An 18,827-nucleotide genomic window follows, 5' to 3' on the forward strand; every position below is an offset into this window, starting at 1 on the left:
TACACAAGAAAGGTAATGGTAAGTTTGCTTTCTCATGGTGCTGCACTGTGATACAAAATCATACTTCTACAGGTTCTTACAGTTGTTCAGTGCTGTGTTTAAAGGGGACATGGATTTATGGTTGGAATGAAAATTGTGCCTGTCGTAACTAAGGTGACATAACTTTGAAGACTGGGGAGCTCTGATCAAAATGAGTCACATTTAAATATTCTGGGCTTCACTCACCAGAAAGTACTGCATCAAATCTAAATCAGTGGAGATTTTTATAAGTTGCTTGTAAGTTTTGGTAACTGCATACAACTTCCAGTGAAAATTTTTAAAATTTAAATGTATCCAAGTGAGAACATGAAGTTCTGTACCATATTTCTGTCTTGTTTTACAGTCTTTATTTTTCCATAACATTTTCTTTGTAATGTGATTCTTAATATCCTGTTTTCCCTGCTCTTACACTTTCAGTGCTTCTCTGCATTTCATTTAAATTTTTAAAAAACTTTTTCTTCACACTATCTTTTCAGTCTCTTATAGGTTTCTGTGTTAGCCTGCCTGCTGCTTTGTGCATTCTTTTATGCTACTCAGTACAAAAATGATTGCAGCATTGGCTCCTGAATTACCTTTTCTAAGCAATCCAGAAATTCAAATATTAGTACTTTGCTGGTCATGAACACTAGGCAAAAAGGTAAAGATGACAGAGAATGTAATGAGGGCAGGAAATATTTATGTCTGAATTTGGCCATTTTTGAAATTTCAGCTATGTTCCTGTTAATACTAGTTGAAGCAGAGTATGCTTGCTGTTTAAAACAAACATCAGTTTAGTATTTCTGTGCTTTTTTGGGATACTACTTTTCTACTTTATCAATTTGTACTTTATAGTAACAATTAGCTCTGATAATTTGACTCTTTATATCAAATAGCTCTCTTTGTTTGTTTATCAGCAGCTTCCTTAACCTAGTGCTTATTTGCAAAATTTTAAAATTACTTTCTTAAAATTCATGTGAAGGGCTGAAAATTATGTCTCATTAAAAAGAAAAAAAGCATGGGGGTAAAAATAAAACCTTGTTTTATTACCAAGATGCCATTGAACAGAAAGTGCTGTAATTTCACTGGGTTTATCTTTGCTCCCAGGTAAATGCCAGGCTCCCTGTGGGCACACCTGACTACATGGCACCAGAGATGCTGACAGGGTTGGGAGGGGATGGCAAAGCCTCCTACGGCCCCGAGTGTGACTGGTGGTCCCTTGGAGTCATTGCCTATGAAATGATTTATGGAAGGTCTCCTTTCACTGAAGGCACATCAGCAAAAACTTTCAATAACATCATGAACTTCCAGGTAGAAAGATCTCCTTCCCTGTTCTCAAGTAAAAAGGTTGTAACTAAAGGTTGTTTTTCTCAGCTTTACATAAGTTTATGGATGTCTCTTACTTTGTCATGTTCATAAAATACTTGGAATATATGCACTGTGTTGTATTTATATAGGTATTATAGGTATCAAGTTACTTTTTGTAACATCATCCCTGATTCAAACAATCCTATGACCCACCCTTTGAAAGTTTGTGAGAATTTTCTGGGGAAGTGTCTTGTTTTACTCTTCCATTTGTGTGTGCCATTGGCCATTGTTCAGCATAAGATGCTGACCTGGGATACCATTTGCCTTGGTGGGAATGGTTGTTCCTGTGTTCTTATCTATATGCAGTAAATGCATATAAAAGCCTACTTGGATAAAATGCACCATGCTTTTATTTGTGTGCTATAAATAGTCATCCTTTGTACCTGACATATCTCAGCATAATGAAACTTAATCTTCCTGTTCTGAGCCTGTTTTCCTACTGAGCAGAAATCCATTTCTTTCTAATGCAGAGATTTCTGAAGTTCCCAGAGGATGTGCAAGTTAGCAGTGACTTTCTTGACCTGATCCAGAGCCTGCTCTGTGGGCAGAAGGAAAGGCTGGGTTATGAGGATCTCTGCTGCCATCCATTTTTTTCTAAAATTGACTGGAACAATATCCGTAATTGTAAGTAGAATAAAATTATATTTATAAACAATTTCTGGGTTTTTTAGGTACTGAGAAAATGTGTAGCATGAGTATTTAAGTGTGTTTGATCTGAATTATTCATAATGAAACAAGACTGGTTTCTGGAGCAGGTGTTTTTAACAAAACAGCTCATTTTGGTTTTTGCAAAGGCTGTGTTAACATCTCAGGTAAAAATTGTAAGGTAAGAGGATGTTTAATAAAACTGCATATGAATTTCTGATGCAATTGCCATATTACTGCAGGCACTAGACTGGAAAATCAAAATGGTCCTTTCCATGTCCTTCTTCAGATTAAAAGGCATCAGTATGTTTTTTCAGGCCTTTCCCACTTCAGTTTGCTAAATTTGGCTTCATCTTTTCTTGTTGTTGTATTCTCAGCTTTCTCTTTTGTTACTTGTGAACCAACTTTACTTAAGGTTGGGTTACTTTTTGTAGTTCCAGTAGGTGACGAAATGTCTGTGGCCATAGAGGCCATTGGAGCTTTTTGTCAAAGTCAATGGGGATAATGTATTACTGCTTTATTTTGGTCAAAAATCTGTTCATTCAACCAGGAATAGAATAAAACCAGTGAACCAGATAATTCTCTATGCAGAAAACTGTTTATAATACTATGTAAGCAATGGAATTTGGTATTTGGAAGTAGTGAGGCACCAGCTCCATGGCAAAAACAAATACTTCACAGTTCATCAGTGATCTCTATGGGGACCTGATTGTGTTGGAGAGTATTTTAAATTATTTGGACTGTAAGATTATCTGGGCGAGCAACATGTCTGCCTTATGTTTTTTGTCAAATATGCTGTAAGGGAATGATTCTGCTCCATTTTCCATGATAAATTGCTAAGCCAGTGCTTCTACTTTTGATGACTATCTCAGCACTTCAGCTGTCAGCTCCACAGACGTTTGCTCACTTTTCTGTCGATTCATTAATTTTGAACTTGTGGAGCTGCTGTTCTGTTAAATTCCATTGTTTCTGCCCTTTTGAGAGTCATTGAGCCTTGAGCCCTTTTCATCACTTTAGCATACATTTCCCAGTGCTCTCTGCCTTCTCTCCCCAGAGCCCTGCCTAAGCCACCAGTTTCTGTTCCTGAATTTTGTGTTGCATTTATATCCTGTTACCTCAGATATAGAGAGAAGAATGATATGTGAGCATATGTTCTGGTGTTTCCTTGGCAATTGCCTGTGTAGTATTCACACAGCTGCAGGAGCTAATGGAGCATTTTGCCAATTCATGTGACAGTGGTGATGCTGATGGACAAGCCACTAGGCAGCCCTGGTGTGGTTATACTGTTGGAGTAGTCATTTGGGATTTAAAAAATCCCATTTCTGTCTGCAGCTGGCCAGCTGATTGCATCATTCCCTGTAATATCCACACCTACCTACTGTGAGGTTTCATGCAGTTTTGACCCCTCATTTTGTTGTTATGCCTCATACTTGATAAATCCTCACTGTAACTAGCACAAAACGCAGCAGTCTCTGCTTCAAGCAGCAGATTCAATGTATCACCTATTGCTTTGCTCTCAGTAGTGGTTCTTCCTGTGCTGGTTTTTCTGAGCAGTCTTGCTGTCATTCTGTTCAAAACCTGGGTCAGGTTTGACCTGGGCTATCTAAAAGCTAAAGGCTTCTTTCTAATCTTGACCTCTACTGATAGAGATATTTAATTGGAGAAATGGCAGCTCGAGAAGTTGGGTGATGGAAGAGGTCATAGGATTTAGATTTACATTAAAGAATCTCACTACCCCACGTTAATCTGGTCAAAGACTTTAAGGTTATGGAGTATTGCAACTGGGTGATCCTAAAGCCTTTGCCAAGTGAAGTGACTCTGATCCACAATTGTTAGACAAATTCTGTGTCAGCATAGTCAGACTTTCCTATAGTCTATAAGGGCAGTGATGTAATTTCTATTTCAGGCTGAGCAAGGTAGGGAAAAAATTGGTACCTTTGCCTTGCAGGTATTTAATTATCATGCTGAGAGCTCCAGGATAGGCATTCTTAATACAACGATTTTGGTTAAGAATGTGTCATTAAGGGGCTTTTCAGTGTTACACTTTGTTGTTATGGTAACCTGTGAAACACTTGACTTTTTAGTAAACCCCTTTCCAAAAGATCACTGCCTCTAAAAACAAGCTCCCAACTTCCCCGGGTCCAAGTAATGTATCTGCAGAAGCAGCTCTTAAGTTGCAGAAACAGAATCAAACCATTAAACCTAGGGTCAGGTTTATCTGAATTTGTCTCAACAGGTGTTTTTTCCCCTTTGTTGGAGTATTGTACTGAAACACACTTATAGATTCTGCTCTCTGTTGCTTTCTGTCTCTTTTCTGCTATTTAATGACTTCTAAAACTTATTTAAAAAACCCCACCTGAAAGCAGATACCACCGCACTTCCTCGCCAAAAATAAAATAAACCAAAACTCAAAAGTTTGTGTTCATTTACTGGAGAATTTTCTGAAAATATTTTGGAATTTATTTACCTGAAATAAACATATTTCTATCTGTTTTTCAGCTAAATGATCAGGTATTTCACTGAAAAGTTTACAACAGAACCATTTGAGTACCTAAAAAGTATCTAAAATCAGAGGTAGAGTATGGGGGAATGACATACTCCAGTTACCAGTAACAAGGCTGCATTCTGTATAATTTTGGGATTTTTTGGGTTGTTTTTTGTTATTTGACATCCATAAATTGCATCAGCTTTTTAATTTGGAATCAAAAATCTGCTTGCTGAAGTCTAGCTGGGAGATGGTCAGAAAACTTTCATTTTTACCTAAGCAATATGTGTACAGCATAAAGAGCCTTTCATTTTAAGAATTGCTATGTAACTACAGTCCAAGAGGGTTGAAAATGGAATGGCATATTTGGACTTGCACATGGAAACTACATATATGAAAAGACAAGAGTTAATGTCTCGTGCAAACAGAAGAACTTGAGAAAGTATTAATTGCTGATTTTTAAACTGTTTTCTGCTGTTAAAGAGGCAGGACCCAAATCTCATTATTCATAAGTCCCAGACACTTATCCTTATGAACACCACGTTGTCATTCAGGATGTTAACAGTAACACATTGTGGGGTTTCATTTAAATTCTTGTCTTCAGAATAATGTGTTGACTTGTTTCTTGAAGTGGAGATCACTTGCATTGCAGGTTGGAAATCACTTTTATTAATAGAAATGTATGTGTTGTGTCATTGTCTTGACAAAACACTAAAGGTGTTAAGATAATATTGTAATGATAGGTTAGAACTAGCACAGTGCCTTTTTTATAAGTGGTTTTAGCAAAATTTTCCTTTAGTTTCATCACTGGGATTGTCTATTTTTCTTTTATAACACTTTCTCAAATAGGTCTGTTAGAGCCTGAGGAAGATGAATGCCTAACCTATTTAAAAAGGCTGTGTGGATGCTTTTCCTCAGAAAGCATTTATAGATCACCTTGTAGATCAAGAAGAGACACATTTTTATCCTCAAGAAACATTCTGTATTGCTTTTAAGTTTCCTATTTCAGTTGAGTCTTTCGCTGTCCCAGGGGAAATGCAGTCTCTCTTTTGTGAATTTGCATGAAAATATTTTGAAAGGGTGGAAAGACCTTGTTAAGGCAATGTTCTTTGTACCAGTCATAAATACACACTGAAGCAGAGTTTAAGAAAAAGCCTTTTTTTCCATAAGAGACACTTTATCTAATCTTAATGATAAACTGATTAAAGTACTGGAGTATGTGTGGTGCTTTTGGATTTTTCCTTTCTCTTTTTCATTTTTTCTTTTTTCTCTTAAACTTAGCAACCTACAACACCCCCTTTTCCTCTGAAAGTCATTCTTTAGAACAGATGGAAGAGGGTTACATCCTTCCACAAGTGGGGATGTATCTAGGCAAGGAATTGACTTTTTTAAAACATGCAGTTCTCTACAAGATTCTTTAAATGGTAAACAGAACATGTACGTTCGTTGTAACGTGTCGGAGACAAAAGGAGCTCTTTGTACCCAACCAGTTTGTGTGAGTAGAAGCACTGGGTTTACTGTCTTTTTGAGTAGTACTTTTGCCTCCCTTTTTGGGTGAGCCTGAGAAAAGTGTAAATTTGTCACCTTGTCAGATGTGATGGCATGGTGCTCACATTTATTTCTCAGAGGCTTATCTTGACCTCTGCTGAAGGATCCTTCCCTTTCAAGGAGCAACTGATAAGCACATCAATGTATTTGCATTCACCAATCTTCATCTTCTGAAAATGCTATAGTTGTGTGACAGCTTTCTGATTTTAAGCAAGTAATAATAACTTAAATAGACATTATTCCATGATGTGACCCACACTTGAGGACAAAATTGCTTGTCTGTTTTAGCTTGGTTTTACGTGACTACTCTGTTTATTCTGTGGGTATTTTGGACATCAGATAAAGGACTGCTTAATCTGAGGAATAAAAATCTATGAGGAAGCTACCAAATAATTAGCAACATCAGGCAGAGTGGATCTAGCTTTTTTTTTTTTTTTTTCAGTTATTCCCTCTTACCCCTAAGTGATTTTTTTTTTCTTCAACATGCTGAAACTTCTTCAGAAGTTCTGCTTCTCATTTACAGCCACTGTTGACAAGTTCAGAACTAGTTAACATCTAGGGGTGTTTTTGTCAAATGACTTTTCTCAATTTTCTCTTTAGGTGCTACTATTTCTTGATACAAATATTGTAACAGTTATACTGCAGAGTTGCAGAGGTTTTGGACTGTTAGTCATGGATTTTACTGAATACAAAATAGAGGGCAAAGGATTTTTTCTTTTTAATCTAGTTTTCACAATTTCTCTTCTTTGTTCTCATATTTTATTTAACATCAGAGGAAGGTGTAGTGTAAAACATGGTGCTCTTTAAACTAGTTTCCCACCAGCTCCAAAGGTTTGCTCTGTCTCACATTCAGTTTTATCTTTGTGCATCCATTGTTGTCCCACTGAGTGCTTATTCGTCTTTTTATTTGCATGCATAGTTAAATGGTATTTTCTTTCATGCGTGTGGTTTGAGTAGCAATTCTTATTATTGGTAAGAGGAACAACTTTAATTGCAAGGCCTTGAAGATGACTCTTAAGATCTTTGCTAATTTCTGGAGGGAAGTAAGGCTTTAGATGGCTCTTTCAGAGATGAAGTCATCTGTCAGGCTTTGGGGAGTACAGAACAGGGTGCTTGTACCATTATAAAAAGGCAGCTAAGTTGGTTTTTGTTACCTCTTTAAAAACGTTCTAGCCTTTTGCAGATGAAGTGAAGTGTTTGCTATTTTCTCTATTACTTTACCTCATACACAGTATCTGCCTTCAAAAACAGTGTTAAAAATCCCACAGCAACCCCTTTCTGTGAGAGAAAGCACAGAGTTCTTTCAGTGAAGGTCCTGAAACTAAAAAATACTAATCCTGAACTGATTCTCCTCTGCTGTGAATTAACTACAACTTTTGGCTTGTATTTGCATTAAAGATGATATGCTTACAAATTGTTCTCTGTTACTTTTCTGTTTTTAATCATTAAGAATGTATGTAAGAGTAGCTGGACATTATCCTGACATTAAGTAATTTTTAAAAGGAAATACATCTCCAAATCAACAAGCTATATTTCAAAATTACGATTATGTTGCATAAATATCAGCATTATATTATATTTTTATTATAACTAATTAAATAAAAGAAATTAATAAATTTGTGATACTGACATACATTTTAAATGTTCTGGAGCTGGTAAGTTCCAGTAGGCTGAAACTGCTTACTATAGAACCTATTTAATTTGTGTATTTTCCCCATTTATCTCATTCTAATGTACTTGGAACTACTGTACACGAGCAGCATCTGCTTCATGGAATTTCTTCTCACTTCCCTGCTTGGGAGCAGCGTCAGGATGGCTCTTCAGGGAGCTGCTACCAAAGCCTGCGCGTGTAGTTGGGATTTGGCAGTTGACGGAGACGGCTTCTTTATTTTTTTTTTTTTTTTGTCTGTTAATGCTGGTCTGGTGGGTAGTTCCAGCGAGGGAAGGGAGAGTTAAAGGCGGGCAGTGGAAGGCTTTGGCAGCCTAGAGGGAGCCAGCGCCTCCAGCCGTGACTCGCTGTGCCCCTGCCACTCACGGGCAGCAGCGGCTGTCACGCCGCAGGCAGGCAGGGTTAAAGCCGGCATGCGGGGACTCGGGAGCAGGGAGCCTGCACTGCAGGGGTTGGAATGTTGTTCCCAGTCCTTCAATCCTCATCAGCCCTTCAGCTACAGGAGATCCATACTGGATCCATGGTAACGGCTTTAGCACACTCCACTTCCATCAGCTGGTGACAATGAGCTGTTCTAGCTGCTGGCTGAGGAGCTGTCTCCCCTTTGCTGATCTCAGAGTTGCAGTGAGTGGGGACCCGAGTGATGAAATTAAATAAATAAATGTCAGGAAATGTGATTTAATGAGGTAGGGATTGCACAGCAGGGTTTCTGCATTCATTCCTTTCCCACATGTAGCCAAGCCAGCAGGTAGCTCGGGTGCTGCACAGCACCAAGAAGAACTTGTCCTTTTTGTTCCTTAGGTTAATTAAACTGAAGCAAGCACGAGAAAATCACCTGGAATTAAACAACTGCTTAGCAAGTTAAGTGGTACCAATTTAGAAATTATAGTAGGAAATACATTGTAATTCCTGCTATTTATACCTCTCTTCAGAGCTGATTGTATCAGAGCCAGACTGCAGTGGTGTCCCGGCAAGAGTTCCAGATTTTAAGCAAGCTCTTTTAGAGAAATAAAATCAATCTTCTTTTCCTAAAGACCAGTGAGCTTTTAGTAGCTATAGTTTATTAGAACCTTGCAGGAGAAAGACCAGTTTGCTGTTGATTAGAAACCCATGCTGGGAAGATTCTTGTTAGTGTTAAAGGGTAAGATATATCCCTTAGCTGACTAGCACAGGATCAGGCTTCTTTCTCAGGTAGTATCACTAATTGGACAGGTTGAAGACATTTTTCTTTTCAAGCTGAATCAGAATTGACAGGCTTCTGGCTATATTACAGTAATGATTTTCTTAGCCTGGTGCTTTGATTTTATTATTTATGTGTTAAAAAACCCAACATCTTAACCTGAAAAAAACCCAAACCCCAGAATCTCAAATGCCTAAGCTAAACCCCAGTTTGATCAGTGTGGGAGATGCTGTGCCTGCAGAGTGGTAGCCATGTTGGCAGCTCAAGGGTTAATCTCTTGTTGCTGTAATACGCTTTGAGAGCAGCAGCTCGGTCTGCTTGTGTTAGCAAGATTAAAAGCAGGAGCTGCAGTGCCATTGCAAGCACTGAATGAGTGGGACTGTTGCAGAGTGAACTGTAGCTGAATTTTGTCTTTTCTTCTTGCTTTTTTCCCACCAGCTCCTCCCCCCTTCGTTCCTACTCTCAAGTCTGATGATGACACCTCAAATTTTGATGAACCAGAGAAGAATTTGCGGGTGTTATCCTCTACGCGCCAGTTGAACCCAGCAGGATTCTCGGGGGAAGATTTGCCATTTGTGGGGTTTTCATTCATCAAGGCTTTGGGGATACTCAGATCAGAGTAAGTAGAAATTATTGCTCAGGTGGATAGGACTGCTGGAAAAATGGGTAGGTTTGTTGCAGAGAGGATGGTGTGTGTATGTGAGGGAAAGCTGTTTTAACTGACCTGTACTCTGCTGTAGGGAAGCTGCCAGATTCGGGCTTTATCTGTTGCTGGTGTGTCTTGTGCATGTCCTACTGTTCTCTGATTATTTCTGGGATGAGGGGGAGGAAATGGGATGGAGAGATTCATTCTAAACCAGTTATTATTAAAACTGTAGTTCAAATAGTTTGGATTAGTTGTTGCTGTTTAGCAGGGAGCAGAAGGTGATTGCATTTCTGGTACTGCAGATCCCTGCAAGGAGGAGAATACTGAGGAGTTCAGAGATGGAAAAAGGGGATGGTGTTATTTTATTGGGTCAGAGAGTGGGCACCAAGTGCTGGGAATGTGTAAAGCTGAATCAGTGATCCATGGAAAAGGAGCTCCACTAACCTGGGAATGTGCAGTGATGGGTCAGTGAGCAAGGGAAGGAGCTGCATGGCAGCTGGCTCTGTGCTGCTGGGTCAAGTTAAACAGGAGGACTGGACATTGCTGTGGTGTGTGTTCAAAGACTGGAGATTCAGATCAAATATGCAGTGGCCATGTGTGTGGAGGGATGTAAAGACCTCAGAGAAATGGTTTTCAATGGAAAGAAAACATGATTCCCAAGAGAACAGAGTCAGAGGAAAAAGAAGACTATAAGTAGTGTGATATAAACCATTTGATGTGGTGGGTTGTTGGTTTCTGATGACAGAGCTATTGAAAAAGTATTAGTGCAGTGTGTTAAGTTGGGAAGTCCTTAGCTCAGGACCAGGAGGCCTCTCAGGAACGCAGTGGCTTTGGCTGGGTTAGTGACTCAATGCACTGTGTTTTCATGTCAGCCCTCATTACCTGATGCTGTTTTGCTCCCTTCAGGGACTTCATTGTCAATCTGTCTTAACTGAGTTTCATTTTATGTCATATTGGTGATAGTTGCTCTGCAGTAAGCTTGTCACCGAATTTGGTTATACTGTTGACATCCTTGATCTTGCTCACACCGTGAATCAAGGTTATATGATGGTTATGCCAGAAATAAAAAGGGAGTCTTTGCCTTCCCCTCCTCAGCAGAGTTGCTTTTATGGCAAAAGAGGAAGGAAGGGAGAGGATATAAAACCCCAGAAAGTGTTCTTTTGGTGAAATGATCTAATATTGTCAGCAGGATGGAATGTTAGATCAGTAGCTACCTGGAATTAAAATCTGTCTTAATTTAGGAGTGAGATAACTTAGGCTGTTATCTTGTCTGCCTGGAGAACTGCAATCCGTGTACCAGGTCTATGTGACCATTCAGGGAACAGTCAGAAAAGCCTCAACAGTGACCATATATGTGTGGTAAAAACAGCCATGTAATTGGGCCCAGGACTAGAACTGAAGAGGAGCATGGGGTAAAGTCTCAGAACAGTGGAGTAACTGTGCTGGAGGCTGAGAGAGCTGTGGCAGATGGACTGAGATGCTTTCTCTGTGGAGCTGGTACAAAAAATGTGTATTGAAGTTACATTTGAATTTTGGGACTAGATGAGAAGAGGTATAGCAAATGAATATAGTGATTAATGTCCTCTGCAGAAATTTTGATTGAAATAAAATTTCTGTTTGGTGTGGCCTGTTTTTTCTTAAACTGGAACAGAAAGTCATCTTATATTTTCCCCTAAATAATTTTAATATGAGTAGATCTTAATGGTTTCTTTTTCCTGAGTAGATCTCGATAAATGCACTTATTTTTAGCAGTAAATACTTGCCTTTTGTTCTAAGAAGGTGATTTAAGTATGTCAAAGCCTTTATGGAGACTTTAAAATACCTGTATTTAAGTAATGCAGTGATTAGTTTATTCTCAATACCACTGCAAATGGGTCACAAAGATAACTTCTTACTTATAAAATATTGTCTGGTGTATGTTTTACTTGAGGAAATAGAAACTGTTTCTGTCCGCACTGCCTTGAAAATCAAATTCTTAGATGAAGAACAGTAAAGTATGGAGGGGGCTAATCTGTTGTGAATCTTGGGGTGCCTTCTTTGGAAGGTCCTAAGTCATGAAGTTTATCAGTCCAGAATTAAAAAAGAAAATCTTTTCCTGTGCAAGTCTATCCTTACGGTTGCTAAGTGATGCAGATCTATTTTCCTGTCTGCAGCACGAACCCTCTAGTGCTGCTTACAGTAAGGCCAGGCAACTGCAGAGTGCCTGTGACGAGGTCCTTGAAACTTTCAGCACTTTCCATCTGGGGGTTGTCAAACTCTGAAGGTGAGGGTTATGCTCTTGCCCTTGTCCACTGGACAGTAAGAAACTATGGCTGAGCTGAGTATTTCAAATACTTCAGAGAAAAGGCAGCTAAAAAAAAAGGACAGAAGAGGGATAACAGAAGTTCTCTTTTCCACTCTTCCAATGACTTTGGGCTAGAAGGGTTTGCCTGAGTCACTTAGACCTGTTGCCAGAAATTACATGCTTGGTGTGTAGTTTAGAAGGGTCCATTGAATTATAGTGCTCTGTCTGCTGCTCCGTACCATGAGATTTGAGAAGAATTGGTGTCCCTCTAACAAACATGAGATTTAACAAAAATGCAAAAGGCACAGCACTAATGTGTCATTGGAAGCAATCAGGAGAAATCAAGGGCATTGCTTAAGTCGTGGGTTCCTGTACTAGCAAAGTGTTTAAGTCAATCTCTTAGGAGGGCTGGGCTGAGGCTGCAGAGAAGGACCAGCTAACTCCTCCTCTCAGCATGGCCTCTGAATTCTGGATGTGGGGGAGAAAAGCCTGTCTGACTGCAAATCTGGCTGCTGCCTTGGCTGCAAGCGTGTGACTGTGACAAGATAAGAGGCAACCAAGAGTTTAATTCCATTAAAAGCCAGCCCCACCTTACTTCCTGTCCCTAACCATGGCTGATCTCCAGTGCTTAGAACAAGTGAATGAAACCCTCAGCTGCCAAAAAGATGCATCAAGTGGTGGAAGAAAATTGTTCTTGTCTTTTGCAGGTGACTAGCAGAAGCATAAGATAAATATGTTATAAATCCAGGGCTAACCAAATATACCAAACTGCCCAATAAAAAGAAATACCTAATAAAATTAGTGCCTAATAAAAATAAATACCAAATAAAATATATCAAAAAACCTAATAAAAATAAGTGCCTAATTAAAAAATATTTTATTATGCAAAATTTTGCCTGCCTATGTTCTCTTTCTAAGATCCTAAGAAATGGTGGTTTTTTTTCAAGATTTCTGGGGTTTTATTTTCTGCTTTGCTTTGGGTTACTGGGATTGAGGTTTTTTTAATTTAAAATTTTGGTATGGATTTGTGACTGTCATTATAAAATACTGAGTTAAAATGGGCCATTCCTCCAAAAAGAAGGATTTCTACTGATTTCTTCCAACAGTTTGTTGGGTTCTGGTAAGCTCTTTCACCAAAGATAGATGAAAGAGGAAGTACAGGATGAGCATACCAAAAATATGCTTTGCTTCAACAAGCTCTATTCACAGATTGATGGTATCACTGTTTGTTTTTGGTTGGTTTTTTTTAGGCCTGAGCAAGCATTTACGAGGGGGTGGAAGGTACAGTGAGTATAATGCTAAAAAGAATAGAGCATGAGGGATGGGGGATGAGATTATCAGCATGTTGTGTGGGGGCCAGGATTAGGACAGATGGTGCCAATCATTGTGAGAAGGAAGCAGCACAGGTGAGTTGGGGGTTCAGGACAGTGGCAGAAAAGGACACAGGAAGTTACAAGGTGTGATGGGATGCACAAGGTACAAGTTGGATACCAAGAATCAGCTTGGAGCTTTTCCCATGCCAGTGCTTTTTTCTTCTTCATCTCAACCACGTTAGGGCTGGAGGAGCTTTTACACAAGCAGCACCATTTCTGCTCATTCTGCTGGTTGAGGCTGCTGCTGATCTAGCTGTGAAATCACTAGTCAGCTCTAAGTTAACTTGGCTTTTAGTCATGCAGGCACTGCTTCTCTGGAAAGTAAATTGGCACAGCCAGTCCTATGAGAGCTTGGTACTCTAGACTTGGATTTGGGTTTTTTTTAGTCTTTTATTGCAATTTTTTTGTTGATGGAGCTGGTTACCTTTTGTTAATAATTTTTTTTCACACTTGAGAGGAAACAGCAGAAACTGCTCTGTTGTGCTAAGAGAATTGATCCAGATGTAGCAGTTAATTAAATGAAATACTCTGAGATGGTCCCAGCCTGAATGATAGCTTTGCATCATGGCTTTTGATGTTGGATTGTATGTATTTAATTTCTGCAATGATGCTGACTGAGGAAGAATATAAGTGCCCCAGAAATGTGGGTATTTTCCACCTTGTCATGCTCTGTTGAGAGCTTCTATCACCATGACAAGGCTTATTAGATTAACCAGTATTCCATTTCTCTTGATTTCCTCTGTCTGCCCCTTTCTGATACTTTGAAGGTTGTATGGATGTTCAGGAAGTTGTTCTAATACAATTTGTACACAGGAAAGAATTACTGGGAGAGCATGTCTCCTAAAAACTGTGTGTCCAGTGCTAACTGAGGTCAGCTTCCCTTGGGGATAAGATGTACTGTTTCCATGGCAGGAAAATCATTGTGTCACCAGCACATATATTTTTAAGGAATTTCTTCCTCGCTTTGGACAGGGATGGGGAAGAAAGATTGTAGTTGTGTCTGCAGCCTTCTCTACTCTTACAAAGCCAGCATCAGCCCTGAGGAGCAGCTCCCTCTGCAGTCACCTGGTGAAATCCAAGCTTGGGCAGTCTCCTGTGCCCTGTCCCATCCCATCCCACCTGGCTGAACTTCCTACCTTTTGCAGAGCTCTTCATTTCCTTCCCTGAATCCCTCCTGTTCCAGCCTGCCTTGCAGTGCCTGGGGATGTTTTCAGCTGGCTCACCATGAGAAATTTTTGAAATGCAAAATGGTGCCTGTAATATTAGGCTCTGATTCTTTTAATAGCAAATAAAATAAACAAGCAAAAATGATAAATAAAATTAGCTCCTTTGGGGAGGTGGAATAGAAGACACAAATAAAACCAGCTCTGTGAGAACTGGCTAGAGTTTTCTTAGGTAATGCCTCAGATCTGAAAAGAATGGAAGTAAAAAAGTGATGGTTAAAGTCGAAACTATAATTAAAAAAAAAAAGATTGCTTCAGCCAATGCAGTTTAGACCTGTAAAATTAAATTTTTATTAAAAGAAGATTTTCAGATTTGTCTCAGTACATATTTGCAGCTATTTACATATATTTGATTAACATTTGAAAGCAGATTCCTTAGTGTCTTTTTTAGTTAATGTGAGCTTTAATTTGTATTTTTAGACTGCTTTTCTCAACTATTCATTTTTAGCCTTGTTTGTACACCCAGCTGTTATGGGATTTAATATGCATCTTTCTCAGATGGTTGCTTTTTCTCTGTAGGAGTATAGACATGCTTTATAAATTGATTTTTAAATATGGTACTTTGATGGATCAGATTGATTGGACCGGGGCTAAAGGAATGCTGTATAAAAGCATTAATTTGAAACATTTTTTTTTAGTAAGTCCTGATCATATCTCTACCATTGACATGCAGGATTCTTTCTTCTAAGTTTTTCCATATCAGGTTTCTGAAGAGATATATTAATATCTGACCTTTCAAGGCAGCATTGGTGGATTTTGCTGTGTTTGTTTGCTGATATTGAAACAGTCTTTCCTAGTCACTGCTCAAGGTGGTGGTGCTGAAAATCTGTTTGATACAGAAATGTTGCTGCTTTTTTGTAAAAATCCATGTATATCTTTCTGTGCCTCTGCTGCATATCCAGTTGGATTAAGGAGTAGATTTTTCTCAGAAAATGGTGGTGATGGAATGAAACTTTCCTGGGTGTTGAGAGGAGCCTGTGCTGCTGTGTGTGGGTGTCTGGCTCTATGCAGAGAGCTGCTCAAAGCTCCTCTCTCTCCGTGGGGATAACTGGCTGCACACCAAACTGTGGCCAGGAGAAGCAGAAAGCAACGTGTGGGCAGCCTGTGTGATCTTTTATTAGCACCTTCATTGTACTGCTGCTTTTTCATCTATCAGTTAACACTGCTTCCATCATTAGCTGCTCGAGTCTCTAGTCTGAATCATTTTATGCGAGGGAGAATGTGGTTTTTTAAATTGTGTTTTGATGTGTGTACTTAATTTTTTGGTTGCAGGTTGCATATTTAAGACTGCAAAGCACTAAAAATATGCTCCTAAACATCAGGTGGCTTCCTATCCTTTTCTAAAATAAATTTAAACCAACAGGAATGGTAAACTTCTTAAATGCTGAGTCTCAATTAGACAGAAAGCTTAAGAACAAGTAAATATTTTCCCCTGGCTTCTGGAGTCAAATTGTTTTGAACAGTAGAGTTGTGTCTCAGGAAAAAAAAATTACTTGTAAGTGGAACTCTGAAGTTCTGCAGTGTGACTAATCATATTGATATTGATTGGGTTTGTAGGGATCATATGAATTGGGTTAGGGAAGTTTCAATTTTGATTCACAGAATGTAACTAAGGATATTAAATTTTCTTTGTGTGGTGCAGATTATGACATGTTGAAGTTTGTAAGGCTTTTATACTTTGAAGATAATTTAAAAACCCGTTTAAAAATATAGTACCAAATAAAAAGCATTTCTCTGAAAATTTGTTCTCTTTCCAAATGGTTATGTTGACTTTATGCTCTGTTTTTGTTGCACCTATAAATCCCTACAAATCATGCAAAACTGCTGCTGTGATTTATTGTTTTGCACTCTGACATAGCCACTGATGGAAAATATTAATATTGTAACTAGAAGTACACGTGGATTATTTAATAATGATGTACTGTCATTAGCTTTTATGGTACGTTTGATCTGCAATGATGGCTGTTAGGCTGTGATTGCTGCACAATCACATTTCTTTTATCCTGGAATAAGTAAGTACCCAGTGACTTTACAGAGGCTGCATAAATCAGATTTCTGTGCCTTTTGCCCATATTCATGTGCTGTTTGGCTTTGCTCTTTTAGATCTGTTTTTTCAAGTGTGGATTCCCCAGCCAAGGTCAGCTCCATGGAAAAGACACTTCTTCTCAAGAGCAAAGAGCTCCAAGACGCCCAGGACAAGTGTCACAAGGTATTTATTTATGCGATTGGCCACACCCATTGCTCCAGGAATCTGCAACCACTGTATGTCCAGGGATCTGTCAGATGCTGCTGATCATCCAGACTCGTGGTGGGCAAAGTGCTTTTCCTTCAGAGAGGTGGCTTCCTGTCCAGTACAAGGGGAGATGAATTTAGGCCATGCTGTTGCTGTAGATACTTTTAACTTAACAAGAAGCGGCTCTGGATTTTAAACAGTGCTTTTCTCAGCGTGCCACAGACGACTGCTTCTTCCTGCAGGCCCTGCCTCTTCATCAGACACACATTACAGCAGTACTGTTCTGAGGGCTCTTCCTCACTCATCAGCTCCTGCTTATATAACTGTTGTCACGTCACTGCTTATGGTGAACGTCTTGTAACAGTTGCTGTGCTCCAATAAAGGGAACCTGGTGGAGTCTTTTAACACTTACTGCTTGTTTTGAGACTTTTATGAGAGTTCCATTACTTGTCTCCCTGCTCGGTTCTGGATTTGACCATTTGCTCCTGACAAGGAGATGGGGGGAAACCATCTTCTGGTCCAGCATGGATTTGGGATAAGGTTAAAGTGACCCATCTCTGCAAGTCAGGTGAAAAATGATTGTGTCTTCTTTGCTAACTGGGGTTCGAAGAATGACTGAATATGAACAAGCAGCTTGAATGAATGGGGTGACTTAGACTTACTACTTTGTCCTTAAGAAGAACTGTGCATTCCTGGAGCAGAGACAATGGTATCGGAATTTAAACACCATTTGGAGAAACATAGCTAGAAGTCTCTCGGAGACAAATTCCTTACAAAGAGAGCTCTGAAAGTAGCAGTTAACAAAGCTTTTGAAGCCCCCCTTTATAACCTCTTGATATTTATTGCAGATGGAGCAGGAAATGACGCGGTTGCACCGGAGAGTGTCAGAGGTGGAGGCTGTACTTAGCCAAAAGGAGGTGGAACTGAAAGCCTCTGAGACCCAGCGATCCCTCCTGGAGCAGGACCTGGCCACCTATATCACAGAATGCAGTGTGAGCCCTTACACCAGTCCTTTCAGCTCTGAAGGCCTGAAATCTGGTGGTCTTTGTCTTTCTCTTCCATCATGCTTTCAGTGGGGTACTTGATGGAGAGAAAATACTATGTGAGAGGATATCTGTTGAACATGGAGCCCTGAAGTGTTTGCACAAGCTTGATTGGTAGTTTTATTCAGGTGTTGTTTCATGGTCATGTGCTTAGATCATGCAGGAGTGACTACTGTCCTGGTCTTGCTGAAACTCTTTGTGATGTTTGTCTTACTGGCTGTGCTAGAACATGCCTGGGTTGTGCTTCTTGAAGGTTTCTTAGCCGGAAGAGGATGGGGCCTAATCAGTGCCTAGACAGAAATCTTCAAGAACAAATAGGATTAGGAAGCAGTGGTGTTGCCTCCATCTGTGGTGTCCTGAGTTCAGACCCATCCTGTTCCCCAGCACAGTGTCAGGGAAGATCTAGGACAGGTGCTATTTTTCAGGTAGAATATAAAAATGAGGCTGTAAAGCCATGTCTTCAGAGATCATTTTTCACGAGAGCTGGAATGTCTGCCCAGTTGTCACTGGCAATATTCCAGTGAGGATATTTTCATTCTAGTTGATAGTCTCTGTATTTTCAGTTAGATACACAATTACGTTTCCTCTCTTGTACCAAGAACAAAAATGCAGCTAATACTCTGTTCCAGAGAATTGAAAACCATTTCTGATGTCTTGGTTTGTTGGGAAGGACATCTTAAAACGGGGCCAAGTGATTTTCCTATACTGAATGCTACTAGGCAAAGAAAGAAAATTCAGTTTGTATCTTCCCGTTGGTGAAAAACACTCAGTTAATAGGAGCACCACCACTCCACTGGTGACTCCAAATTTGGAGGTAAGGCATGTGGTGCGATACAGACTCAGCTCTTCTGTTCCTTACAGAAATTTAACAATGATTAAACCATTTGAATCACTTAACAGCAACAAGAAAAATGTAAGTAACATGAAGTTGAAGGATTGTATCTAGGTTGTGAATTAATAGTGCTGGATAAAATATAGATAAATGCTGTCAAAAATGGATGCCTTTTGTGATCTGTGCTTGGTTTTTGTCTCTAAACCTGATGTGAGGAAGTGGAGATTTGAACTAAGATTTGAGTAAACAGTGTTTGTAAAATGGGCTGCTTCTGTTCAGATGC

The 18,827-nt window shown here is 39.4% G+C and overlaps 1 protein-coding gene across 9 annotated transcripts in view; it reads left to right on the plus strand.

The window, feature by feature from the left end:
- Window positions 1–18,827, plus strand: part of CIT (citron rho-interacting serine/threonine kinase) — a 69,836-nt gene that overhangs the window by 5,347 nt on the left and 45,662 nt on the right. For all 9 annotated transcript variants that reach the window (XM_053959556.1, XM_053959559.1, XM_053959560.1 and 6 more), the window contains exons 8-12: window positions 1,123–1,326; window positions 1,854–2,007; window positions 9,349–9,529; window positions 16,540–16,645; window positions 17,518–17,661. In XM_053959556.1, the coding sequence (XP_053815531.1) occupies window positions 1,123–1,326; window positions 1,854–2,007; window positions 9,349–9,529; window positions 16,540–16,645; window positions 17,518–17,661 (789 nt within the window). The remainder of the gene's footprint in view (window positions 1–1,122; window positions 1,327–1,853; window positions 2,008–9,348; window positions 9,530–16,539; window positions 16,646–17,517; window positions 17,662–18,827) is intronic.

The sequence above is a fragment of the Vidua chalybeata genome, chromosome 18 (assembly GCF_026979565.1).
Source record: "Vidua chalybeata isolate OUT-0048 chromosome 18, bVidCha1 merged haplotype, whole genome shotgun sequence".
Lineage (NCBI taxonomy): Eukaryota > Metazoa > Chordata > Aves > Passeriformes > Viduidae > Vidua > Vidua chalybeata.